Source organism: Aquarana catesbeiana, linkage group LG03 (assembly GCF_042186555.1).
Source record: "Aquarana catesbeiana isolate 2022-GZ linkage group LG03, ASM4218655v1, whole genome shotgun sequence".
In the NCBI taxonomy this organism is placed as follows: Eukaryota; Metazoa; Chordata; class Amphibia; order Anura; family Ranidae; genus Aquarana; species Aquarana catesbeiana.
In genome coordinates, this window is record NC_133326.1 from 124,026,904 (window position 1) to 124,054,898 (window position 27,995).

Consider the following 27,995-nt stretch of genomic DNA (forward strand, 5'->3'; position numbering starts at 1 on the left):
CGACACAAACATCACTCAACCACCGAATTTCTTTTTGTCCCCAATCACCACAGACACGACTAAAAACATCATCAGAAGCCTTCGAGACAGCACATCACCGAACGACATCATCCCCACTAAACTGTTTAAAGAATGTTCCGACATCTTGGCCCCTACCCTAACACATCTCATAAATCAATCATTCAAAGAAGGGACTGTGCCAACCTCCATCAAGCAAGGCATCGTCAAACCCCTGCTAAAGAAACCCAATCTCGACCCTAAGGACCCTAACTGCCGCAGACCAATAACTAGCCTCAACGCCATCTCCAAGATTATAGAGAAAGCAGTAGTACAGCAGCTACAACACCACCTGGACACACACCAACTCCTGGACCCTCTGCAATCAGGCTTCCACCCAGGCCATGGCACAGAAACAGCACTTCTCAAAATATGGGACGACGCCCTTGAAGCAGCAGACGACGGAGAACAGAGTCTCCTGGTACTGTTAGACCTCAGCGCAGCATTCGATACAGTGGACCACAATACTTTACTTGTCCGCCTCGCTGAAGTTGCAGGAGCTACAGATTCTGCTCTAAAATGGTTTACATCCTTCTTAGAGAATCGCTCCCAGACAGTGAAACTAGGAACATTCACCTCGGAGACCCGGGCAGTCTCCTGTGGAGTCCCTCAAAGTTCACCCTTGTCACCAGTACTATTCAACATATACATCCGCCCACTTCTCAATATCATCAGGAAAACCGATCTCTGCTTCCACTCATACGCTGATCTCCAACTCTACCTTCGCATCAACGGACAAAAAGACCTTCATCAGCAATTACAGAAATGCCTCACTTTAATAGATGACTGGATGACCACTAGCTCCCTCAAACTCAACGGATCAAAAACAGAACTTCTTCTTCTACAAGCTAACAAAAATTCCAAAATAAAGACTCCGTGGACACCTCCCACCATCCTCGGACAGACCATCTCTCCAAGCACCAAAGCCAAGAGTCTCTGAGTCATTTTTGACTCAGGAATGACAATGGATGCACAAATAGGATCAGTGGTCAGCGGATCCCACCATCTCCTCCGCCAGCTACGTAGACTCATCCCCTTCATCCCAGAAGAGGACAAAGCGGCAGTTGCGGGAACAATCATCAATTCCCGACTCGACTACGCAAATTCGCTCTACGTAGGACTACCCCAATATCGGCTTGCACGCTTACAACTCATCCAAAACACGGCGGCAAGACTGTTAACAGGAAAAAAACCCTGGGAATCCATCTCCCCATCCCTAAAGAGCCTACACTGGCTAACTGTGAAGAATCGGATCACATTCAAGACCCTCTGCCTCAACCACAAATGCATACAAGGAAACGCTCCACTATATCTCCGTGAGAAAATAAAACACTACACACCGAATCGCAGTCTTCGATCAGCTAACCAAAACCTGCTTATCATTCCCAAATACCGCTACAAAGCAAAGGGAGAACGAAGGTTCGCAGTCCAAGGACCTCGACTATGGAATGCTCTTCCAACCAACATCCGCATGGAAGAAAACCACCAGGCCTTCAGGAAAAAACTAAAGACCTTCCTTTTCTAAGAAGCTGACAACAGAGAATGCATCCAGCGCCTTGAGGCGATTCAGTTCGCATTTGCAGCGCTTTACAAATCATTCATTCATTCACTTGCCCAAAGTCCACAAGGACCCTCTCCACCCCCCGGGTCGACCTATAATTAGTGGTATCAACTCGGTCACCTCAAAGATTGGGAAATATATCAACTTTTTCCTACAGCCATCTGTACTTAAGATGCCGTCCTACTTAAAAGATACTAAGGATGAGATTAAACTGTTATCTAATGTTTGCCATTCTGGTGACCTTATCATGGCCACTGCGGACGTTGCGTCCCTTTATACCTGCATTGCACACCGTGAAGATGTGGATGCGGTACATTGTTTTCTAAACAGGGATGCCTCCCTTGCTTCACCCCAGATAGAATTCATTATTGATTTAATTGAGTTTGCAACACAACACAATTATTTCTGGTTTGGTGGTAAATTCTATCGCCAACATAAAGGGGTGGCTATGGGAGCAAAATTTGCTCCCAGCCTGGCCAACCTGTTCATGGCCAATTGGGAGGAGGATGTCGTCTATGCCATGGAGAACCCACACCTTCTGTTGTGGGCCCGGTACATAGACGACATCCTCCTCCTGTGGACAGGGAGTCATGGTGGTCTGGTTGATTTTTTCACAACTTTGAATAACAATGATAGGGGTATTGCTTTATCCTTTGAAACTAGTACCACCTCAATCCACTTTTTAGACCTTGTCATTGAAAGAAGTGGGTCCTCATTTATATTTAGTACTTATTTTAAATCCACCGACAGGAACGCATACATATCGACTGATAGTTGCCACCACAGTGCCTGGATCAGATCTGTTCCCAAAAGTCAGTTCCTACGATTACGAAGGAACTGTACTGATTCAGACACTTTTAGACTACAGGCCATGACCTTGAAAGATAGGTTCCTGGAGAAGGGTTATAACTCTGTGGATTTAGATAATGAGATCGAAAGTGCTTGTGCAACAGACCGTCAGTCATTATTAGAGGATAGACCTAGACAAACGAATGATGAATTCAAATGGTCCTTCTTGACATCTTTTTCCATGCAGCACAAGCATGTTAAGAAAATTTTTGAAAATCACTGGGATGTTTTAAAAACAGATAAAATCTTGGGACCTCTGTTGCCTAAGACTCCAAAGGTGGTGTTTAAGGGTGTTCCATCTATCCGGAATAGGTTAGCACCTAATGTCATCAACCCACCAGAGAGACCATCCTTTTTCCACAACTTGATTGGATTTTATGTTTGTAAAAAGTGCTTGGTTTGTAAACTCAATACCTGTGGCAGAAGGGCTAGTCATAGTTTTTCTTCCACCGTGACCGGCCGTACTTACAAAATTAAACATTTCTGCACGTGTGCCACTACAGGAATAGTTTATCTTTTAACTTTAAAGCAATATGTCGGCCGGACCATCAGATCTTTTACTACACGGGTTTCGGAACACATTAATCTCATTAAAGCGGGCAGTACTAAACACACTGTCCCTAGACACTACAGGGAGGTTCCCGATCGGAAACCCTGTGGGTACTCAATTCCTCATTATAGATAGGTACATGCCCCCCTGGCAGGGCGGGTCGATTCTTAGAGGTGTCTCGCGTTTAGAGACCTACTGGGTATATGAGTTGGGGTCCCATTTTCCACAGGGTATCAACGTGGAGTGGGACATCAACTCTTTTATTAACCAAGCATGAACATAAATATGATCTCTCTTATTGTTTTTTTACTATACAAGATGATTATATTATTGGTTGTCTTAATTTATGTCATGGAGTCCGGGATAATTACGGTTTAATTCAGAATGTAATTTTTGATATGTATGCAGTTGATGTCCCCCATTGGCAGTGTCCCTTTAATATTATGGTCCACGATTCTAATATTGATCACCAATTTACCTTATTAGAATGTCCTTGTATCACCTTTATAAGGTAATGTTATTGCAAGCATTAGCCTTGTGTAATAATTTTTATCCCCCTTTTTTTCTTTTTCTTTTCCAATCTGTTTTTATTTTAACACTAATGCCTTTTTTCAGTGCACTGATTTATTTCTCCTCTCTGCTGACACTTCGCCTCAGATTGAGGCTTGGTTTCCTCCTTATGGAGTGCAGTGGTATTACTTCCTCTCTGTGTGATGGGAAGTGCATCACATATGAAAGTGAGGCTTGAGGAGCAGGCTGGCTGAAAGGGAGGCTTGGCTAGCGCTCTGACCAGTTCCTGGTAGATGGACTGATTCAGGGCACAGCTTATCGTTTTTTTGTACTTACTTTTCATTTTTAATCTTCTAATTTAGAAACATGAGATACATGGTTCTCTGCTTCATTAATTTGTTCTTAATATAACTATTCAATTAGTCATCCTATGACCCTGAAAACCTGGAAGAGATTCTTACTTGTTGCACTTCCGGTTTGTAGACACTCCCAGTGGGGGTCATCTTCTGTTTATAGAGCGGTGAGGTGAGGGTGGTCCATACCCCAGATGACGGCTCCTTAGCTGAAACATGTCGGGTGGACCCCTCACGATCGCCGCTATTTGATATTTGAGCTCTGTTTCGTTCTTCCAAAATGTGAGTCTGTTTTTTATTATTTTAATAAACTAGTGTTTTAAAACGTTTTTACGCTATGTGAGTTTTGTTTGCTCCTTGCATGGCATATGAAACTACACGTTTGGCTTATGCTGGATTACCTATGGGAGAGGAAGCCGTGCGGACCCCCCTTTTCTTTCCACCATCTGTTGATGACATCTGACAAGACGCATTTCCCAGAACCAGTGGTTATTATGCTTTTTTGACTTGTCTGGCGTACGCCATTTCAGGTCAATTCTTTCCGGTAAGCCTCCTCTACTCCTGGTGTTGGCCCCGGCACTGATGTACAATATATGCACACTTGTGGTATCCCTTCTGCCCATTCGCCAGATTTGGTGCGACTAAAATTCTGTGAATACCATCTGGCCATGCATCACCCCCTTTGAACTCTGTTGATGTTTTCTTCACTATTTTTATACACATTTTTTATGGACTTCTAAAGTTTTATGTTTTTTATGTTTGGTGTCTGGCTCATGGAACCAGCACGGGTTTTTATTAATCACTGGCACATCTGATGATTAAGTATTATTGTGTATTTACCTTATATGTGATCAACACTGATTATTTGACACTATCCATTTTATGGTCATACATTTTTTGGTAGTATTCACCATTTTTATATGTCTTTATTGTAATACACACGGCTGTGGATGTGATATATAGCGCCACACTTTTGTTTTTTTTCTACCTTGAGTCTATAGGTGTGTTGGCTGCTTTTCACTTTCTTTCTAAACGTAGCGCTGTACTTAATTTTTATTTTTGCTTTCAGTACACTGCAAGGTGAATACATTCCAAACATAGTTCTGTTTTCACAGTACAGTTAGAGATACAGGGTGACCCTGTCTTATCTGTCCACAATGCTGGACTGTAAATAAGGTCCAGGCTTCATCGCTATGGTGGGAATACAATTGAGGGGGTCTTCAGGAATTAGATTCCATAGTGATGGACCCTAGCCCTGTAAAGCACCCTGTTGCTGGCAGACTCAACACGTTACAACAAGTGTCAACATGAGCACCCATGCAGGATCCAGTGCCTGAAACATTATAGGCCGTCCCCACAGCATTGGGTCTATGTTGGCATTGGAAGATAGTGATAGGTTGATTGAAGAACCCGAAGAAAAAATAATAAACTAGTTAATTTAAAGGCGATTTTTTCTATACTGGAGAAAAGGTCCGTCCACCTTCAAACACTAGCACAAAACTGAGGATTCACAAAGTGGGGTAGGGTTATAGAGGGGGTGCCGAGGGGACGCTTTACCCGTGTCTAATAACCTGAAGGTATATGCCAGTAACCTGGGGGTCAGCAACCTGTAGATCGCGATTTACCAGTAGACTGCGGACAGGTGACTGGTAGATTGCGGTCTGGGCTTGCTGACCCTCTATTCCAGAGCATCAGAGTGCAATGCAGAGGGACTACTTGTAATGTTGAAGCTGTAGTAAAAAGCAAGAACCGCATATGTCGATGCCTCCTCATCCTTGCTAGCGGTCTCCAGAGTGGTGCCAGCAGCAGGAAAGAGGAGATCGTCAGGTCATTATGAAGCAATACATTGGGTATAATAGCAGCGTTGTGTTGCTTTCTCACCACCTACTTTAACTTCTTGGACCCCTCAGAAGCATGAGTTGTGGGGCACTTGCAGAGTGGCCCCATTAACTTGAATTGGTTGCAATTGGCAGGCAGTTGCACCCACTTGTAATGTTGAAGCTGTAGTAAAAAGGGACTACTTGTAATGTTGAAGCTGTAGTAAAAAGCAAGAGCCGCATATGTCGATGCCTCCTCCTCCTTGCTAGCGGTCTCCAGAGTGGTGCCAGAAGCAGGAAAGATGAGATCGTCGGGTCATTGTGAAGCAATACACTGGGCATAATAGCAGCGTTGTGTTGCTTTCTCACCACCTGCTTTAACTTCTTGGACCCTTCAGAAGCATGAGTTGTGGGGCACTTGCAGAGTGGCCCCATTAACTTGAATTGGTTGCGATTGGCAGGCGGTTGCACCCACCAAAAGCAATGGGGCTTAATTCCTGCTGCGCCATGTGTACACCAAATCGGGGTAGGGATTGGGGGTGGTAAAACGGGGCTCAACCACCCCCCAACTTTACGTGTGAATAAGCCCTAAGGGTGCTGCTAATGAACGCAAACAAGGGCTCATTTACAAGTGCAGCAGGCACTTCTGCTCCTCTGAAAAGCAAAGTGTTTGACAGGTGACGAGGCAGCAATATCTTGCCTCCTCACTACCTGATTTAAACCCATGATTGCAATGCACACAACTGCGACACAGTAGTACAGCAATTAGAGGTTTAAATCAGGTGTGAAAAAGGTGACACTGTGCCCAGTGATCTTTGACTTCTCCCATGTTGTTCAGGTAGATCTCCACCTCTGTAAGGTTACCTACCCTTGCTGTAACCCATGGTGTATGAATACTCTGCCTGTGTCCTGTACTGTACGATTAAGATAAAAGGATGTTGTGGCTAGTAACAGCCATACTACCCAGGGCTCCCCACACTTTAAAATGAACCTGGGAAAGACAAGAGCCTCTCTGAGTATTCATAGCTATAGTATTAGGGAAACTGTTAGAAAGAGATTATTAATAGTCAAATACATTATCAGGAAAAGAGGCTTAATTGAGCTAAGCATTACAGATAGGAGAACATTATGTAAAAAGTCCTGTGTACATCCATAGTACCAAATAAATAGTGTGTGTGAGTGTACCTGCACCACTTCTTCTCCTTGTAATGCCTCAATCTGTCTGGGTCTCCTCTGACGGTCACTATTTCCATGTCCCAGTTTGCCATAATCGCCATCTCCCCAGCTGAACACCTCTCCACTCTCTGTCAGTGCCATGGAGTGTCCATCTGAGCCACAAGAGGTCACAAGCTGTGTCACCACAAATCCTGTTATCAAGAAAAAGCCTGATTTGAGAATTATTTAAATTTTTGCACAACAAAATTTAAATACAAATGAGTTTTTTGTCTGAATTTCTTTATAATTTGTCTGCCTTATATTTTTTATAGATGGTGTTAGATATTTTCTGCTTTGGGTGTTCTGTGTCATTTCTGTATAAGGATGCATTTTATTTAGAAAGAAAAAAAAAAAAAAAAAAAAAACCCTGGATAGAACATTGATCCAGTTTTTAATGTGGTCTCCATTAAGGATATTTCCCTCAGTACCTTTCCCAGAGACAGGAGGAAAACTTCCATAACTGAGAGAAAATCCCAGATTACTGATGTCCCCCAAAACCTGACAAAGGATATAACTCTTCCCCACTCTATCTAAAACATAAAAAAAAGGTCTGAAGTGCTCTATAAAAATGAAGCATTCAAGGCTGAACAAATTAAGTTTAATCAAAACCTAATTATATGGTCCATGCCAGTATGTTGTGGTGTACATGTGTATTTCACATGTGTAGTTACACTGGATGGAACATTGGCCAGCCCCCCTGAAGATTAAAAAAAAAAAAAAAAAAAAAAAAAAAAAGAGAAGATAAAAAACACAACTATGGCTAGGCTCTGTAATCCATCAGAGATTAGGCAGCACTGCAAAGTGGAACTATTGTCATACCCTGCAATGCGGAGATGACAGTCAGTACATGAAGGTCATCTGAATTGCCTTGACCAAGGCGACCATAGCTCCCCTCTCCGCAGGCAAGGACAGTACCATTAGCTTGAATAACGAATGTACAATTTTGGCCACAGATTACCTGAAAATAGTAGAAAACATTGCATGAGAAGAAGAAAAAATGACATGTTAGCTGTGTAATATGTAGTTTACAGCATAATGATTATTGATGTTAATAATCTTTACCTAAATGCTTTAAGAGAGGTACACAATACAATTTCTTTTTAACACACATACAAAAGCTGACACAGAGGATGAGGGCCCTGTGTGAATAAACGTATAGTCTTAGAGATTGTTAAAAGTCCACACATTTTTAAAAGCACTGCTAGTTTACTGCAGTAAGAAAAAAATCCTTTAATTTTCCACAATCCGCCTCTTCATATCAATTGTGTATAATTTTTTTTCTGCCACTGCAATACCTGCTGTGCCTGGGAGAAGGATGTGGCTGCTGATGGAATCATCACATTCCTGCCGGCTTCTGCCAGTTGTCCATGGCGTCCAGCTCCCCACAGGTACACATCACATTTGCCTCCAAGATGCCAGTCCTGCAGAGTAACAATTAAAATGGATGCTCACTATACAGAGAAACGCAGCATTAGAATAAAAACACAGGTCAGGCACACTGACATCATTCAAGTTTAAAGTTTACAATTGGCAGTAATTCAACCTTCTTTGTGCCAATTTTTTTTTTTTTTATAGCATTACTTTTTATTGTTTTTCTTAAAATGTTCAATTTCTCCAAATGTAGACATAGACATGACCATAGTTTGAACTATTTCCAATGGAACTATTGCCAGTTGTGAACTATGGTCATGTCTACATTTAGAGAAGTTGAGCATTTAGGAAAACAAGTAATGCTGTATAAAAAAAAAACTGGAGCAAAGAAAATTGAACTATTGCCAGTTGTGAACTGTATTCTAGCGCAGGCTACCCAATGAAAATGATACAGCTGACTGAGAGGATATAGGCCTAATTTTGCTTTAGGTTTTGTGAATCATGGTTTGGCATCTTGTCTCCTGTGGATGATACTTATGTCCAAGTTACATGTACAGAGGCAGGACACAGACTTTGAACAAATTGGCCAACTGTAGTGGAAATTACAGGAAGCTCTCAGACTTGCCATATTCTGATAGCCTAATAAAGCAGCCTTGTAACTTGCTATGATATTCTCTACAGGCATTATTCTCTATTACTCTTCTGGACAGCTTAAAACCACTGCATAGACAGCATATTACAACAGCTCAGCTTGAAGAAACTATTTGTTAAAACATATAAACCTGGAACAACGGGACTTCATTTTACACTTCGCTCACACATCTCCTCTAAGCTTTAGGAATCTGGGTGTAAATTACTGACCAGACAGTATAGCGTCCGTACAAGACTGCATAGAATGTTTCCAGATGTCAGTCCAACTTGCTGAAGATATGGAGACTCTAGGGGCACACATATTCTGATTTTGCCTACAGATCCCTCCTTTCTGGCAGACAATGTGTGACTTGAGCTGAGCTAAAGGGTTTCTCCCTTGCAGATGACCCGGCATCATGTCTTTTGCATCTTAGCCCACTTTCCCAGCAGTACGCCTTCACAGTGTAGCTAGATCCTGTATTCTGGCCATCTGGAAATCCCCCTTCATGCCCTCGGTTGGTCAATGGATGATAAAGGTCAACGACATAATGAAAATGGAAAAGCTTCCCCTTTCTCTTAGACAGCAGAACGGTTTTCATAAGGCATTCTATTGGATTCAATTTGAATTCTCAGATAAATATAAAAAACTATGAGGAGCCAACACTTTCTAGGAGTGTCACCGGGGTTTAGTATTGCTCTTATTTTTTTTATTTATTTCAGGTACTTATATAGCGCTGTCAATTTACGCAGCGCTTTACATATACATTGTACATTCACATCAGTCCCTACCCTCAAGGAGCTTACACACTAAGGTCCCTAACTCACATTCATACATACTAGGGACAATTTAGACAGGATCCAATTAACCTATCAGCATGTCTTTGGAGTGTGGGAGGAAACTGGAGTACCCGGAGCAAACCCACGCAGGCACAGGGAGAACATGCAAACTCCAGGCAGGTAGTGTTGTGGTTGGGATTCGAACCAGCAACCGTTCTTACTGCTAGGCGAAAGTGCTATCCACTACACCACTGTGCCGCTGCTCTTTCACTTCACCCTCCTCCCTACCCCTCTTTTTTAACCTTCCTTCCTCCCAACCCTCCCCCTTCCCTCTCTGTTCTCCCTTTTTGCTCCTCTGTTTACCCTTTACTGTACACTATTTAAAATGAAAAATTTAGCAGGGACTTATTTATTTTCCCTGCTGGCAACACATCTCTCACCTTTTACCAGTATGGTCTCTATGTTGATACTTTTTTGGTTTATTATACCCCCTACAGATATACCACACATGCATCTACCCCTGAAGAAGAGAGTATGGTCTTGCGAAACACGTTTGAATAATTTTTATGCCTGTGTACTTTGCAATTTACACTTTATACCATGATACGTGTAATGACTTTTTTACTGTATGTATCATTTCAGTGGCTTGGCTATGTATCATGTTGTTTATGTTTGCATGACAATTTTAATAAATTTTGATACTGCATTTACTTGGGCAATTGTTGGCTAACCACATTCACCTCATTTAAAGTCCTGGGGTGATTTCCTGTTTTTTTTTTTACCAGTATGGTCTAACACTATGGGCACAGCTCCAGAACTCAAAAAATGTTTGCAGAAACTACACTACTTGATATACATCAAAGTTACCAAATGTTATCACTCTACACACATCCATCCTACTGACTCTGTTGAATGCCTGAGTGTATTTTTTGTACCTTATGTTGTGGTTGTTCAGAAATAAAGAATTAAAAAACACATATAAAAAACACACCTCTGGTCTGGAGGTGGCCCAAGCCATAATTTGTTCATCTGTCCCATTCATCCACTTGCTGTTATCCTGTTTAGTAAAAGAATATACAGATATGATAATTTTTTGCATTGAAAGGGGAACAAATATTTACATAGTTAGCTAGGTTGAAAAAAGTCAATCTACTTCAACCAATAGAAAAAAAATATTCATATACACCATCCTATACCCACAGCTGATCCAAAGGAAGGCAAATTGAACTCCAATAAAACATGGTCCAATTTGCTCCAGCGGGAGAAAAATAAATGCTTCCTGATCCCCCAAGAGGCAATTTGATTATCCCTGGATCAACACCCCTGGTACCTACAGATGTTAGTATTCAGTTATATATTATGCATTTAGGAATTCATCAAGCTCTTTTTTTAAACAATCTACTGAGCTGGTCAGAACTAGTTCCTGAAGGAGTTGACTTTACATTTTTACAGCTTTTGTTGTGAAGAAGCCTCTCCTTGCTTTTCCTCCAGATCTAAAGAGTGCCCCTTGTCCTTTGTGATGACCTGAAAGTGAAGAACTCTACACCAGGTTCACTACATAGACCACTGATGTATTTATACATATTGATCATATCCCTCCTAATCTCCTCTTCTCAAGTGACAATAAATTCAGTTCCTCTAATCTTTCCTCACAGCTGAGCTCCTCCATGCCCCTTATCAGTTTGTTTGCTTCTCTATGCACTTTCTTCAGTTCTTGGATATCCTTTTTGTGAACTGGCTATACAAGAAAGTATTTTGCTAGCTTTGTAAACTCCAGCTTGGCACTTCATGCTATTACTAAGCTTATGATCTACCCAAACACCCAGATCCTTCTCCCCAGCTGTTTTTCTCCTAGAAACGTAGGACGTAGGACGCATTCATGTTCATTTTAGCCGCCAAGTGCATAACTTCATTTATTAACCACTTAAAGACCGCCCACCACATATATACTGTGGCAGGGCGGCTCTTTTGCACTAAGCAAGGTACCCGTACGCGCCCGCTGCACGGAGGAGGAGCTGATGCGTGTGCCCAGCGGACCCGATGTCCGCTGGACACCCGCGATCACTTCATAGAGAGGCAGAACGGGGATCTGCCTATGTAAACAAGGCAGATCCCTGTTCTGACAGGGGACAACATGGAGATCTGCTGTTCCTAGTGATTAGGAACAGCGATCTCTGTGTTGTTCCTGTCAGCACTTCCCCCACACAGTAAAAAAGCACCAACAGGGAACACATTTAACCCTTTGATTGCCCCTGATGTTAACCCCTTCCCTGTCAGTGTCATTTATACAGTAATCAGTGCATTTGTTTAGCACTGATCACTGTATTGGTGTCACTGGTCCCCAAAAAGTGTCACTTAGGGTCAGATTTGTCTGCTGCAATCCCACTAAAAATCACTGATCACCGCCATTACTAGTGTAACGATGACCCCACGGGGTTGCTACGTGTTACAGCATCCACACATTTCACCCTGCTGACACACTTCTCAGTCAATAAACAGTCTCTTGCTTGTTTTTGTTGTTGTTTTTATTAGGGGATTGAACTTGGTTGGGGAAAAGGGACATGGGATGCCCATAGGATAAATTGTACTTTGTAGTATGAAAGGAACTGTGTCCCCCTCTCAGTAGAACAAGATGGCTGCCCCTAAACTTGACAGACGTCAGAACACTTCTTCCAGCACGCTACTTCACTGTTCAATTTTAGTAATCCTGTCACACCATCAGAACATGACTAGGCCCTACTCTGAATAAGTCCCAGTGTCTTTACTTGATGGCCCTTTGAAGGCCGGGGTATGCAGTACCCCTTTGTGGTAGCAACTTGATTTACTTGAGAAGAATAAGTATACTTGATGGGACTACTGATCCCAGCAAGTCCGACTTGCAAATCCTGCCCGTCCTCCTGGTTGCAGCGACTTGACACAAACTCCCACAGTCTCTCCCTTTGACTCTACATCCAGCTCCCCTAGCATGTCTCTTCCAGATCATTCCACTGTGTTTTCCACTCACTGACACCTGCCCTGGATCCTTCCTGAATGACCAACTGTCTCCTCCAACACCTGTTCCAGGACACCTTTCCATGACCGTGTAAGGAGAGGCTCCCTCCCAACTCCCCGCCTGAGGTACAGCCCCCCCAGAAAGGGAGTTCCCTCAGACACGTCTAACACTCCATCAACCAGCTGACAACTCCCCCCCCCCCCAGCAGGCCCCTAGTTGGGGATTGGTCAGAGCTCCTCACATGCGCCCCATGTCACTCCAGCTCTCTACCCTGCCCCTTTTCTAGAACACTCTTCCTGGAAACAGAGGAGGCACCCAAGAGCTGAAGTACATGTCAGTCACCTACTGCTATACTAAACCACTCCCCTGACCCCAGATCAAAATAAACAGGCCTAGCTCACAGCATAGGCCTGCTTAAATTTACCTGCGCTGGCAGCTTGCACAAAACCCTACACTAGCACCTAAGGTAGAGGGAGCTACACTAGTAAAAAAAATTTTTTTACCAAAAATATGTAAAAGAATACATATTGGCCTAAATGAATGAAGACATTTGTTTTTTTGGATATGTATTCTAGCAGAAAGTAAAAAATATTATTTCAAAATTGTTGCTTTTTGTTTTATATATGTATTAAAGTAACGCAGTGCCGTATTGCAAAAAATGGCCTGGTCATTAAGGGGGTAAATCCTACCGAGGCTAAAGTGGTTAAACCTCATTCACCCCCTCAAATCCTGTAAGGACATTATTCCACTGCATAGCTCTGCAAACACTGAAATGGTACTCTTAATACCAAACTCTATATAATTTTTAAATAGGTTAAAAAGTAAGGGTTCCAACGCTGACCCTTGGGGTACACAACTAATAAGCATAAACTATTCGGAGTATGAATCATATAGTTTTTAGCCAGTTTTCTATCCATTTACAAACTGAATTGTCCAAGCCTGTAGACTTCAACTTGCACGTTAGTTGTGTGTGGGGAACTGTGTCAAATGCTTTTACAAAATCCAAGTATATATCCACAGCCGACAACTCCTTTGTCTAAGTTTTCTAAATAACTTTTCTAGAAATTACTTTGTGTGTAATATAACATTTACAACAGTAAACTGGCATTCTGTTCACCTTTAATAAAAAAAATCATAATGCATAAATAAGGATAAAATACATTTCTTACTGTAACAAAAAACTAATTTTACTGTAGTGGTCACGCAGGAAACAAGTTTGGCTCCTACCATTATAAGTCTTAGCTCTTCCTCAGGGACTGGCTCCAGGTCAGGAACACTGAAGGATGCTGGGAAAAGGGCACCTCTGGCCAAGGCCTCAGCAGCTTTAATGGTAGTAGAGAAACACTCTAGCCAGGCCCACTCAGCATGGTTCCAGGAGGAAGATTCATGTGGAGCCAAGCGGTGGTGAGGAGGGATGGGTGGATTGCACAGAAGCTGTTCAAGATTTAGTCCCACAGCCAGCGATGCCAAGCACTGCATATATGGGCTGTGTACTAACTGATCTCCACACACAACATAGGGCTGAAATAAAACAGATGACTGTCAAAAGGAACACTAAACACACTCACAATATAAAATATACAGTTTTTTAACAGGATTTTTAAGAAGTATACTTGTTGTTTTTCTTAACAGGAAGTTGGCTAAGCCCTCAAGAGGACACAATACATTGGGTAAGTCAAATATTGAGGGCTTGTTTGTCACTCTCAAACATTTCAGGTTTAAACTACAGCAATATTAAAAGTATGTATACATTTACACAGGGCTTTTTTTCCTCAAACAATAGGTGCTGGAACTCAACCACGACCCCCCAAAACCCCTCCCCCCACACACACCCTCCAAATCACATCAAATAGTGGGTATAGTCATATTTCACAAACAGTAGAAGGGTCATAAAGGGGCATTAAATATCAGGATTGCATTACAGAGTGCAGAGTTCATTGGGGTTATACACAGTGCAAGGATGTCACTTGTAAACACAGAAACCAGACTTCTGTGTTTAAAAGTGATTGTGGTGAGCAGGCACCAAAGAGTCTGAGCCAGAGGTGGTGGAACTGAGTTCCACCAAGTTCCCCCTGAAAAAAAGCCCTGTATTTACATATTAAATAGGTTGTATTGGAATAGGAATTTGCCTCAAAAAAGGATGACTTGGACTTTGACTGGTTAGTTCAATATGCATCGCAGTATGTAAAACTAAAAAACATAATTTCACAGAAGAGAATTAACTAGGCACTGTGTTGTATGGGTACATGGTCACTCAACTAATGGGGTGAGAGATTAATAGCTTTTTGGTCACCAACTACACAGCTTCACAGGGAGTCCAATGCCCAGCTATACAAAAAAACTATATGCATCTATATCTAATCTATCTATTAGAAGGCCAATATGGTGTCTTGAATTTATGGGAGGAGCCCAGTGGGTATTTAAGCTGGCCGCGCGCCCTTGCTCTCTGTCGGTTCCAGTGCGCGATACTACACATCGCTAGGCCGGCTCTTCCCAGCTCACCTAGTGTTCGCGAGTCTGTTCGTCGATTACACATGTCTTGCAGCTTCCTCGTACGTGTTCTTCATCGGCGGTTCTCGCTTACTGTTGCAGGTAGGGTTCGTACCTTTTCATTCATACACAATGTTACGATTTCTTATGTTTCCTATCCTCCATCCCTTTCGTTCTTAGCTGCCTCCGAGTTGTTGTCGGTCGTGTCTCGACATAATTCGGCACAGGTGTAGTAGATTTGTATGTCCCCTCGGCCTTGCTTGTCGTCCCATGCCATAAACATACGTTTCATTTGTAGATCCAAGCCTCCGAGCCACCGTCGGTCGTTGTCCGATTTCACTCGATACAGGCTTTGTTGCTCATAGGATTCACAGTCTATGGGGTTGCCGTCTCATCCATTTGGAGATGAGCATGTATTGTTTGCATGGGTTCTGTGGCTGATTGGAGGTGGTAATTAGACCCACCTGGTGCCTTGTCTGCACTTAATTAGTCTGGGGGGGTTGGGTGGTTGTTAGGTTGGTATGGGTTCAGTTTAGAGTAAGTGGCGGTTCACACAGGGGCGACTTGTCAGGCGACCTAGCCGCCTGACAAGTCGCCTCCCGTTCTGTACTACGGAACCGTTCTAATAGGAGCGGTGCAAGTTTTTTTTTTTGGGGCGACTTCAGGCGACTTGCATTGACTTCTATACAGAAGTCGTTTTGCAATTCGCCGCTGAAGTCGTGTGCAGGTCGCCTCGGTGAGGCGACCTGCAAATCGTGCCGCCCCTGTGTGAACCGGCACTAAGGGGTGGCATACACTCTGCAACCAATTCGTATCACTTTCACTTGATACTTTTCAACCAATTTCATTTACCCTACTACTGATTCGTATCAGATACGTTGCATACCTACCACAGTCCAATTTGAACCTAGTCGCATCAGTGGCACAACGGTATATACCGCTCACCCTCATACCCTACAAAAGATTTGCTGTTTTGTCATCTTACTCACCGATTCATATCACTTTCATGCCATACGCATCACTTCGATTCGAGCCTAGTCGCCTTGACGGCACAAAGCTTCACATCAGCCACATCCCACACACCAATTCGTAGCGGTTCGTACCATACCCTACGATTCGTTATGTACATAATTTTTTCTGACTGATTCTTACCGCACTCCCCCATACCCTACTAACGATTTGTTGGTTCACTCACTGGTTCATATCACTTCTTGCCACACGCATCATTCCTATTTGAGCCTAGTCGCCTTGGCGGCACAACGCTTCGAAACGATTCTTAGCGGTTCATACCATACCCTACGATTCGTTATGCATATCATTGCTCTGACCAATTCGGATCGTGCCAGCAGCTTCGTGCATCACACTTCAAACCAAACCTAGTCGCACCGGCGGCACAATTGTTCGCATCACACGCACTGATTCGTAGCAGTTCGTACCATACCCTACGATTTGTTACTCATATCACTGCTCTGACCGATTCGAATCGCTTTAGCAGCTATGTGCATTACACTCCGATCCGAACCTAGGCGCATCAGTGGCACTACGGTTCGCATTGGAGTCATACCGCTCACCCTCATACCCTACAAATGATTCGTTGTTATGTCATTTATCACTTTCGTGCCACACGCATCACTCCGATTCGAGCCTAGTCGCCTTGGCAGCACAACACTGCGCATCAGTCGCATCCCACACAACGATTCGTAGCGGTTCGTACCATACCCTACGATTCTTTATTCATATATAATTTTCCGACCCTTTCAGATCACGTTGGCAGCTACATGCATCACAATCCGAACCTAGTCGCATCGGCGGCACAACGGTTCGCAGCACTGGCATCCCACGCACAGATTTGTACCATACCCTATGATTTGTTATTCATATCATTGTTCTGACCGATTCGGATCGTGTCAGCAGCTACATGCATCACACTCCAAACCGAACCTAGTCGCATTGGCGGCACAACGGTTCGCATCACGAGTATTCCACACTCAATTCGTTACACTCCCTATCATGATTCTACGATTTGTTACGTATGCCATTTTCACAGTTCATTCCTATACATACAATTTCCGCTATCCTTTACTTTTCGCCTATCAGTAGGTTACCTTTCTTGCAAACGCTGCAAAAATATGCATCTTGCATTCGCTGCCAAAACACATATCTCAGCATATACCCATGTTCTTGGTCGACGAAGTTCGATCCTAACCAGGACCTCACTACTAGAGCGTCAGTCAGGTGCATAGCTCACGTGTTTCTCTATCACATCACTCTGCAGCACCCTTTCTCTATACCGTTACTTCACATACATCATTGGACGTGCTCTCCAGGTGTTAGTTTCTGTCACATATGTCTATACATGACACACTCTTTTCAAAGGGCGACCCTTCACCTCGCAGACAAGGTCGCTTAACAGTAGGCTTGCTGGCAGTGCAAGTGTTAGCAGGCCGAGTATACATCAACTACAGACCGCAACATTCCTACGTAGGCCGTACCAGACTTCACTTTCAAGCTCCAGTATGCCCTGGGGTCCTGGTCTTCAGGTTTGAGCGTGCCACAAACAGGCACTCGAGCTATCAGTTATCTGGCCAGTCACCTCCTGGCCTACCTCGGTTGACTCGCACTCTTCTGAGTTTTCTAAATTCTCACTCTACATAGTTCTGCCACAACAGAACACGGTCAGCTCCTGTCTACGCCTATCATTCCTTTTTCTATTCTTCTCCCCTTTATTCCTCCTCTCTGAGTTTTCTCTCTACCACTGCTCTCTATCCTACAGCTATAACTCCTTTTAACATGAGCACCCCCGCCTAGCCGGAGCCATGCCGCAGGCCAGCAGCGAGCACTTCACACCTGCCCCTCTGTCACCCTCCACAGGCTCAGAGCACGGCAGCATACAGTGGGGATCGAAAGTTTGGGCACCCCAGGTAAAAAATGTGTATTAATGTGCATAACGAAGCCAAGGAAAGATGGAAAAATCTCCAAATAGCATCAAATTACAGATTAGACATTCTTATAATATGTCAAAAAGAGTTAGCTTTTATTTCCATCATTTACACTTTCAAAATTACAGAAAACAAAAAAATGGCGTCTGCAAAAGTTTGGGCACCCTGCAGAATTTATATCATGCACTGCCCCCTTTGCAAAGCTCAGACCTGCCAGTGTCATGGATTGTTCTCAATCATCGTCTGGGAAGACCAGGTGATGTCAATCTCAAAGGTTTTAAATGGCCAGACTCATCTGACCTTGTCCCAACAATCAGCACCATGGGTTCTTCTAAGCAGTTGTATTGCAGCCAGTGGCACAGGAAACATTTCACGAGTAGAAGGAAAAATGGATTCAATAAAATTTCAGCAAATTTTGGATGGTAACTTGATGCCATCTGTGAAAAAGCTGAAGTTAAAGAGGATGGCTTCTACAAATGGATAATGATCCTAAACACACCTCAAAATCCACGGGGGATTACATCAAGAGGCGTAAACTGAAGGTTTTGCCATGGCCTTCACAATCTCCTGACCTCAACATTATTGAAAATCTATGGATAGACCTTAAAAGAGCAGTGCGTGACAGACAGCCCAGAAATGTCAAAGAACTGGAAGACTTTTGTAAGGAAGAATGGGCAAAGATACCTCAAACAAGAATTGAAAGACTCTTGGCTGGCTACAAAAAGCGTTTACAAGCTGTGATACTTGCCAAAGGGGGCAGTACAAGATATTAACTCTGCAGGGTGCCCAAACTTTTGCAGACGCCATTTTTTTGTTTTCTGTAATTTTGAAAGTGTAAATGGTGGAAATAAAATTAACTTTTTTTGACATATTATAAGAATGTCTAATCTGTAATTTGATGCCATTTGGAGATTTTTCCATCTTTCCTTGGCTTCGTTATGCACATTAATACACATTTTTACCTGGGGTGCCCAAACTTTCGATCCCCACTGTACATTCCCTCAGGGATGGACTATCCCCAAATGCATTTCTGAGCTGAGAAGCAGGGATATTCCCTTTCCCGCTACGGCCATTTCACAGCTGCATTCTTTGGTCTCCTTAATCGCAACAGTTCGGACATCCAAATCAGAGTCACACTTTGGAAAGTTCGCCCACCCTCGACCCTCCCTGATCCGGTCTTGGTCCCGATGACAGCTTCTCCTTCTGCAGGTACACCAGGGGGACGTCTCAGTGCTTGTCAAGTTGAATGACCCCAGGCTCAGTCGGAAGCTGTCAGCCACTGTGTTCGTCCTGACCTTCGGGATATTCAGAGACGTCCTTTTGTTCAGCCTCCCCCAGCAGGAGGGAGGAGCTGGACTTATACCTTCATGCAGTGTTGCATCTTGCTTACAAATATGGTGCTTTTGCCTTCTACGACTACCATCGGTTGTTATCAGCCTAAGCAGCGACAAGACTCGCCCAGTTCCACATCAGCGCCACAGACACGCAACTGTTTTGTTGCCACTTCGCTGGTCTTCGTTCTCCACTCTGTGCGATTTCCCAGTCTTTCACCCACACAGTGCTCTCAGGCAGCCACAAGACACCCCTTCATAGACTACGACTTGTCTGCGCCTCATTTTTCACATATCCCTAGTCTGAAGTCCCTGACCCCTTCCGAGGAATTTTCTCTCAAATACGCATCAGTCGACCTGGCCACCCAGGCCATCATTAGGATAAGCACCGGTGCCTGGCTATCCAAAGCAGATATCGCAGACGCATTCTAGCTCCTGCCTATTGAGCCACCCCTCTGGTAGTGGCACGGCATGAAGCGGATGGATTCCTACTATTTTTCACCAAACTGACCTTTGGGTCTAAAGACAGCCCACAGCGGTTTGACGTTTTCACCCAGTCCCTCACTTGGATCCTATCACACCAGGCCCAGTGCCACAGGGTTATCCATTATCTCAATGACTTTCTGCTAGACATACCTCCGGTAGATCTAGACAAGCTAAGAGTAGTATTCAACAATTTCAATGTGCCTAGAGCCAAACACAAAGTGGAAGGCCTGGCACATTCCATCACCTTCTTAGGCATTGTCCTAGACATGCAGGCTATGCAGGCTAGCCTGCCTGCTGACAAACTAGTCCATGTTAGGTCGGTCATTCACGATTTTACCCGGTTATAGGGCTGTACTAAAAGACAGCTGCAGTCCTTGATAGGGATGCTCAATTTTGTGATGAGGATTATCCTGCAGGGGTGGTCGCTCATCTCACGGCTCTTGGTCTTTCTCGCCCAAGTACAGGACCCCGACCAAGTCCTCAGACTAGACCCAGCAGCCATAGCGGACTTAACTATGTGGGACAAGTTCCTCACCAGCTGGAACGGCATATCCATGTTTATTCCCTCAGTATCAGCCCAGTCATCACAAGTAGTCACAGACGCTGCAGCCTCCACAGGCTTTGCTGCTATTTTTGGCCACCACTGGTTCGCTGGTCCCTGGTCCCCAGAAGTCTGCTTGATTCCTGGTTTTGCTCGATCCTCGTCTTTGCTCGAACTGTACCCCATCGTGGCAGCAGTCCAAGTCTGGGGCCACACGTGGACAGGTCAGACAGTACTCTTCACCACAGACAACCAGGCTACTGCAGACACCATTAATAAGGGTAGATCCAAGTCCCTCCCCGTCATGTCCTTCCTGCGCAGGCTGGTGCAATTATCACTACATCACCAATTTAACATTTACTGTGAGTATATCCCTGGCGAGTGCAATGCTGCAGCAAATGTCTTGCTTCAATTTTGTCTCATTCTTCCAGCAGGAATCCGGAGCCGACCCATCATCCACTCCTATCCCACCTTGATCTCAACTAACAATGGATTGAAGCCACATCTTACCAATGCAACCCGGCTCATCAACCACTCGCTGTCTAGCAACACACTTAAGGCTTACCGCACGGCCTGGAACACCTACTGCAGGTTCCTGGACGCTTGTCCAGGAACCACAGCAGACGACGTCACTCACGTCCTAGCCTTCATATCTTATTGCCATACACAGCTGGCTCTCACTCATAACACTATTAGGCTGTACCTAGCCGGTATTCAGTATTTCCCGTCCTTACAGAATCCCGGAGAGTCATCTGTGTTCACGGCCCATACAGCGAAAGCCCTGCTGCGGGAAATTCAGAAGCAGCAGCCCGCTACCAACGGCAAAAGCTTAGACATCACAAGCGCTATCTTCAGGGGCATGTCCGAAATCCTCACACGTTCCCCCTCTGGGCTCTTGCCCAGCCTGGTCATCCAGACGGCCATCTACCTGGCCTTTCTACGGCTTCCTACGACCTAACGAGTTCACCTCTGGTACTACCAGTAGTCATGTACTGTACAGACAACTGTGGACTCGCTTCTCAAACCATTATGTCCTTCATCTTACGGTCTCCAAGGCACAACAAACCAGACCCGGAGTAGATATCAACTTCTTCAGGACCAGCAACGCCTGGTGCCCAGTAACGATCCTTGACCGTCTGCTCTCTTACCTACCCAGCCAGCCAGACTCCAGCCCCTTACTGCCTTTTCCGGTCAACCCCCTGACTGGCAGTCAGTTTATCAAACATGTTAGGGTCCTACTGCTCAACTTAGGCTTAGACTCCGGGTGGTATTCTAGACATTCCTTCCGGATCGCCACAGCCTCAGCAGCATCTTAGCATGGAGTACCAGGCCATGTGATCAAGAAGCTAGGCAGATGAAAGTCCACCTGCTTTGCCACATATATTCTGAACCCTCAAGTAGAGATGGCCCTAGCCTATTCCAAGCTTGCTCAATGAGCTTAGAACCAAAAAGGATATACTCCCTACCTACTTATTATTTGGCCCCTTTTCTTGGCTTACCTACTAGACGACCAAAAGTCACACCTCAGGTCTATTTATGTTGCAAGTCTTGTCACGTATTAATGTGATCCACATCTGTCTCGGTCTTAGGGCCACGACCATAAATTAAGAGGCCAGTATGGTGGCCTGAATTTATGGGAGGCGCCTGGTGGTTATTTAAGCTGGCCGCTCGCCATTGCTCTGTCGGTTTCAGTGCAGGATACCCTCCCTCCCATTCCCCTTTTTACAGCATTTCTCAGCACATCCTCCTCCACAATTATCAATTACTTATCTTGGGTATGGCCCCTTTTTTTGCTTACCTACCAGACGACCAAAAGCCACACCTCAAGTCTATTTATGTTGTAAGTCTTGTCCCGTGTTTATGTGATCCACATCTGTCTCGGTCTTAGGGCCACGACCATAAATATATATATAACAAAATGGATCTCAGCAGAATACACTATACAGTACAATTAGATCATCATTGTAAATACCTTCTCATATGCATATTGCTCCTGGAGCATGACAGGAAGGCGCTCTAAGAAGGTCTGCATGCAAGGTGCCATGTTGAGGCCAACTATGCCTTGTTGTTTTAGTGCAGTCCTGCAAGTTGCCAAGATGTGATTGGAGGATATCCACTCGGGGGTGCAGTTCACCACTAGAACATCCTAAAAAAGTATAATAAATAAACCAGTATGTTTCAATTGTTTGATAAGAATACAACCATTTACAGTTATTCACAGAATAGTTACATTGGTTGAAAAAAGAGAAACAAGTCCATTCATTTAAAAAAATAGAAAAATAAAAAACAAAAAAACAAATAGAAAAACTCCATATACACAATCCTATATCCATAGTTGATCCAGAGGAAGGCAAAAAAAACAAAACAAAAACAAAGGATGATCCAAATTCTTTCCAGATCCTCCAGCAGGCAACGCGATAGTCCCTGGATCATTACACCTGGTCTTATTACCTGTAAATGCGAGCAGCTAATTATATTTTGTGCATTTAGAAATGCATCCAGCTTTTATTTTCTACAATCTACCAAGTTGGCCAGAACTAGTTCCTGAGAAAGTCTATTCTACATTTTCACAGCTCATATCGTGAAAAAGGCTTTCTGTATGTGGAGGTTAAAGCGGAAGTAAAGTCCGCTGCATTTTTATTTTATTTTCGAGGCCTCCCAGGTGGGTTATGACATAATGTACTAGTATGCACAGCATATCAGTAAATTATGGCAGACTTACCTGTCATATGGTGTCCTCCCAGCACAACACTGGTGCCCATCGATCTGGCAGGCCCCTGGCTCTTCCATCTTTGCCCAGTCTTTCTTCCGGTTCCTGTGCCTTCAGCCACTAAATAAGCTGCGATGACGCCACTTCTGCACATGCACACGGGGGTCACATCACCACGGCTCGGATCAGGGCCATAAATGTTGGCTGAGCTGCACATGCGTGGCTCAGTGAACATGACGGCTTACAGACAGAATGATGCATTTATGGCATAAGAGACCAATAGGGACTCTTCTGTCATAAATACCCTGCCTGTCAGCCATTTCAATGAAAAACAAGTTTACTTCCTCTTTAAATAATTTTTTCTTCCAGACATAAAATGTGCTCCCTGTCCACTGTAATGACCTGAAAGTGAATAACTCAACACCACGTTTACTATATAGACCACTTATGTATTTATACCCCCCCATCACACACTTTGTGTGTGTCCAGCAGCGATCAACGCTGGAAATTGCTGGCTGTGTGGACAGCAGCGACTAGCTGGGGCTGCCAGTGACCTGTCATAGTGAATGGGGCTGGCGGCCGCACCTAGCCATTCACAGCTGCAGCAGAATCAGAAGATTCCTGCCGCTGAAATTCACACAGGCCTAAATCACCTGTGTGAATGTAGCTTACAGTGACTAAACAACAATCTACATATTTTAGCTATGAGTAAGGCTACACGCCGAAACGCGTAAACCCTGTATTATTTTGTACCATACCTGGATTAATAAACTTATTTATTACAAAAGATTGAGTGGCCGGCTTTATTTTATCTACCTAATAATCTACCTATGACCCATTAGGATACTGTGTAGTTGATTATTACCCATATGCAATGGAGGAACAGGTTACCTTTGAGCGGTTTGAACAAGCAGCAACTCCAACATCCGGAATCCAAACTGTGGTAGTAACAGCTCCAGAACCAGTAACTACAGACTGTAAGACACAGCCATCCTAAACCAAAGAAGAAAAAAGGATAGCATTATTAGCACATTCAGTAGTGCAGATAGCAATAGTGAGCTGCAAAGATTTCAGACGTGGCATGTTATAAGTGTACAGTATATAATGTGAGTCAGCCAGCTATTGGCTTCAAATAAAAAAACATATTCGTACCCTTAAAGACCAAATATTCATTAAGCCACCAAGTCCACCAGACACAATCGCTAGACCATCAGGGCTGAAAGCTACTGTCCGTACTGGTGTTATGTGCCCCCGTAACTTATACACACATCGGGCATCCTCTGGTTTCTTAAACTCCTAAAATCGAAAAGAATAAGGCGGAAATCAGATTTGCAGCAAACTTGAGACCACAGGTACTGATAAAAGCTCTGTTGGCTGGTCATTTAAATAAAGCTGATTTAAGGAGACATACAGTAATCAAGCAGCAAACAAGTGTACAAAAAATAAGCTAAAATGTTAAGGGTGCCCACATATGCAGGAGAAATTTTGGCCAGGCAGACATGATCATATCTCCTTCAGTTGCTGCGAAGCCCATGTGTTTGATGAACAGTGACAATTACCTCAGTCAATTTTTTCTGTTCATGTTAGAGCCCTTGCACACTGGGGCGGTTTGCAGGCGCTATTGCGCTAATAATAGCGCCTGCAAACCGCCCCGAAAGTGCCGCTGCTTTCATTCCAGTGTGAAAGCCCCGAGGGCTTGCACACTGGAGCGATGCGCTGGCAGGACGGTAAAAAAAGTCCTGCCAGCAGCATCTTCGGAGCGGTGAAGGAGCGGTGTGTATAGCGCTCCCTTACCGCTCCTACCCATTGAAATCAATGGGACGGCACGGCTATACCGCCGGCAAAGCGCCTCTGCAGAGGCGCTTTGCGGTGGTATTTAACCCTTTCTCGGCCGCTAGCGGGGGGGGGGGTAAAACCGCCCCGCTAGCAGCCGCATACCGACGGTAAAACGCCGCTAATAATAGCGGCGTTTTACCGCCGACGCCGCCCCCCGCCCCAGTGTGCAAGGGCTCTAAATGGGAAGGGGATTTGCGGTGGTATTTAACCCTTTCTTGGCCGCTAGCGGGGGGGGGGGGGGGGTAAAACCGCCCCGCTAGCAGCCGCATACCGACGGTAAAACGCCGCTAATAATAGCGGCGTTTTACCGCCGACGCCGCCCCCCGCCCCAGTGTGCAAGGGCTCTAAATGGGAAGGGGATAAGCAGTGATGGCGGGTGTTGCTGACATCACAACAGCATTTTGCATGTTTTTGTAGAGAGAGGCCAGCCAAAATGGTCTGAAAAATCCCATATGGACAACAAAAGGCCAACTCTAATGCCCCGTACACACGGTCGGATTTTCTTACGGAAAATGTGTGATAGGACCTTGTTGTCGTAAATTTCGACCGTGTGAAGGCTCCGTCACACATTTTCCATCGGATTTTCCGACACACAAAGTTTGAGATCTTGCTATAAAATTTTCCGACAACAAAATCCGTTGTCGGAATTTCCGATCGTGTGTACACAAATCCGACGCACAAAGTGCCACGCATGCTCAGAATAAATAAAGAGATCAAAGCTATTGGCTACTGCCCCATTTATAGTCCCAACGTACGTGTTTTACGTCACTGCGTTCAGAACGATCGGATTTTCCGTCAACTTTGTGTGACCGTGTGTATGCAGGACAAGTTTGAGCCAACATCCGTCGGAAAAAATCCTAGGATTTTGTTGTCGGAATGTCTGATCAATATCCGACCGTGTGTATGGGGCATAAGGCTGCATTCACACCTGAGCGTATCTTTTCAGGTGGAAAGTCACACGATTTCGTACAGGTCAAAGATCACTGATGTAAAAAAGCAGAAAAACGTCTGTAATCTGCCCAAAAAGAAGCTTATGTATTGAACAAGGGCCATTTAAATGAATGGGATTTTTCTTGTTGGGCGTTTTGGAACTTTTGATATGAGCGTTTTACGAGCTGAAAATGCTCAGGTGTGAATGTAGCCTAAGAAAATGCAAAATGATCCCTTGCAGTGATCCTGAGCCTATACTGCAAGGGTTAATTGCTTGTTTTGTCTATGGGATAAATAGTTTTACTTACCTGATCCTCCCCTTTCCCCCAGTAGATGGCGCTACCCCACGTTCCAGCGGTGGGCTTACCCTCTCATCATCCTGTCCAATGCAGGGCTACAGACCCTGCTTTGATCTGGATGATGCCAGAACCCTAGACCACTGGAGCTTGGGGAAGAAGAAGCTGTGGGGACCAGTGTAGCTGCATGGAGAAGTGGAGTATTAGGCAAGTAAATCGTCTTTTTTTTTTTTTTTTTTTTTTTGTTCCCCTAGACCAGTGGTTCTCAACCTTTCTAGTGTCGTGACCCCTTGATAAAATTTCCCAAGTTGTGGGGACCCCTAACAGTAAAATTATTTTCATAGCGTGGGTTGTCAGCACCCAAGGCAAGACAAGTAATTTGCACCCCTAACCCACGGACATTTAGCGCTCCCTGAGTCCCTTCCACTCGTACAGTATTAAAACCCCTTATGGTACATTTTACATTTTTTATTTCCCTTTTATCTCTCTATTCTAATTTCTTGTTTTTTCTTACTATCCCTCTCTCTAGCTGTTTTTCTTGTTCTTTCGCTTATTCTTTCTCTCCCTTTTTCTTTGTTCCTCCCCCTCTTTTCTTCTCCCTTCCATGAATTTTCTCTTTTCTCTGGCAATGCTGGGGGGAGTTGTGATGAGCAAACTTAGGTGCTCTCTTGATCAAGGTCATCTGCTGAACTGAGAACTGTAGTGGGGACTTTTAATGGCAACTATAATCACAGGTTGTGTTACGGTGTCTCCGGTTTCACTGTGTCTCCAACTTTGTGGTGTCTCCTAGCAGTGACACCTATTCCAAAATCAGGAGATAGGGTCTCCTCCAGCCCCTCTCACTTCACATTCCTCACCAGTCAGCTGACCTCTAGTCTCTGCCCCCCCCAGCCATGCTGTGAGCTGAATGGGTGGCTGCGAAGAGGCTGACTGGGCAGCCGCGGGCTCCAGGTACAGCCCAGCTGGGCGGCCAAAGACTCCAGGGACAGCCCTGCTGGGCGGCCGCAAAAAAGCCTGAGAGAGCAGTGCGGGCTTCAGGAACAGCACAGGATTCGGTGACCCCTGGCAAATCATCAATCGACCCCTGAGGGGGTCCCGACCCCCAGGTTGAGAACCACTGCCCTAGACCAAAATGAGCAACTAACCCTTGTAGTCAGTGCTGGGACAAGGCCAAGAATATACTTAATGTATTAATAGTATGGGCTTACTTGAGGTCTTGCACGTTGCAGAGCTTAGTCCCTCCTCCTCGGCTCCTCTAGGTTGCGGCTCAAGCTGCGCTCTCTACTCCCCCCATCACGCTGCGCTCTCTGCTCCACTGATCCCGGTGGGAGCTCATTTACATCAGGTGTCCCCATCACAGTGCCCCTTTACATCAGGTGTCCCCATCACAACGCTCATTTACATCAGGTGTCCACATCACAGCACCCCTTTACATCAGGGGTCCCCATCACAGCGCCCCTTTACATCAGGGGTCCCCATCACAGCACCCCTTTACATCAGGGGTCCCCATTACAGTGCCTATTTACATCAGGTGTCCCCATCACAGTGCACCTTTACATCAGGCATTCCAGTCAGAGTGCCTCCTTACATCAGATGTCCCCATCAGAGTCCCCCTTAACATAAAATGTGCCCATCAGCGTGCCCCTTAACATAAAATAAGGGTCACGCTGATGGGCACATTTTATGTTAAGGGGCACCCTGATGGGCACAACAAAACGTGCCCCTTAACATAAAATTTGCCCATCAGAGTGCCC

The 27,995-nt window shown here is 44.6% G+C and overlaps 1 protein-coding gene across 12 annotated transcripts in view; it reads right to left on the reverse strand.

The window, feature by feature from the left end:
* Positions 1-27,995, reverse strand: part of HERC1 (HECT and RLD domain containing E3 ubiquitin protein ligase family member 1) — a 253,741-nt gene that overhangs the window by 25,671 nt on the left and 200,075 nt on the right. For all 12 annotated transcript variants that reach the window (XM_073619149.1, XM_073619158.1, XM_073619159.1 and 9 more), the window contains 8 exons: positions 24,332-24,475; positions 24,071-24,172; positions 22,442-22,615; positions 13,910-14,203; positions 10,682-10,747; positions 8,208-8,333; positions 7,732-7,870; positions 6,883-7,064 (listed from right to left, as the gene is read on the reverse strand). In XM_073619149.1, the coding sequence (XP_073475250.1) occupies positions 6,883-7,064; positions 7,732-7,870; positions 8,208-8,333; positions 10,682-10,747; positions 13,910-14,203; positions 22,442-22,615; positions 24,071-24,172; positions 24,332-24,475 (1,227 nt within the window). The remainder of the gene's footprint in view (positions 1-6,882; positions 7,065-7,731; positions 7,871-8,207; positions 8,334-10,681; positions 10,748-13,909; positions 14,204-22,441; positions 22,616-24,070; positions 24,173-24,331; positions 24,476-27,995) is intronic.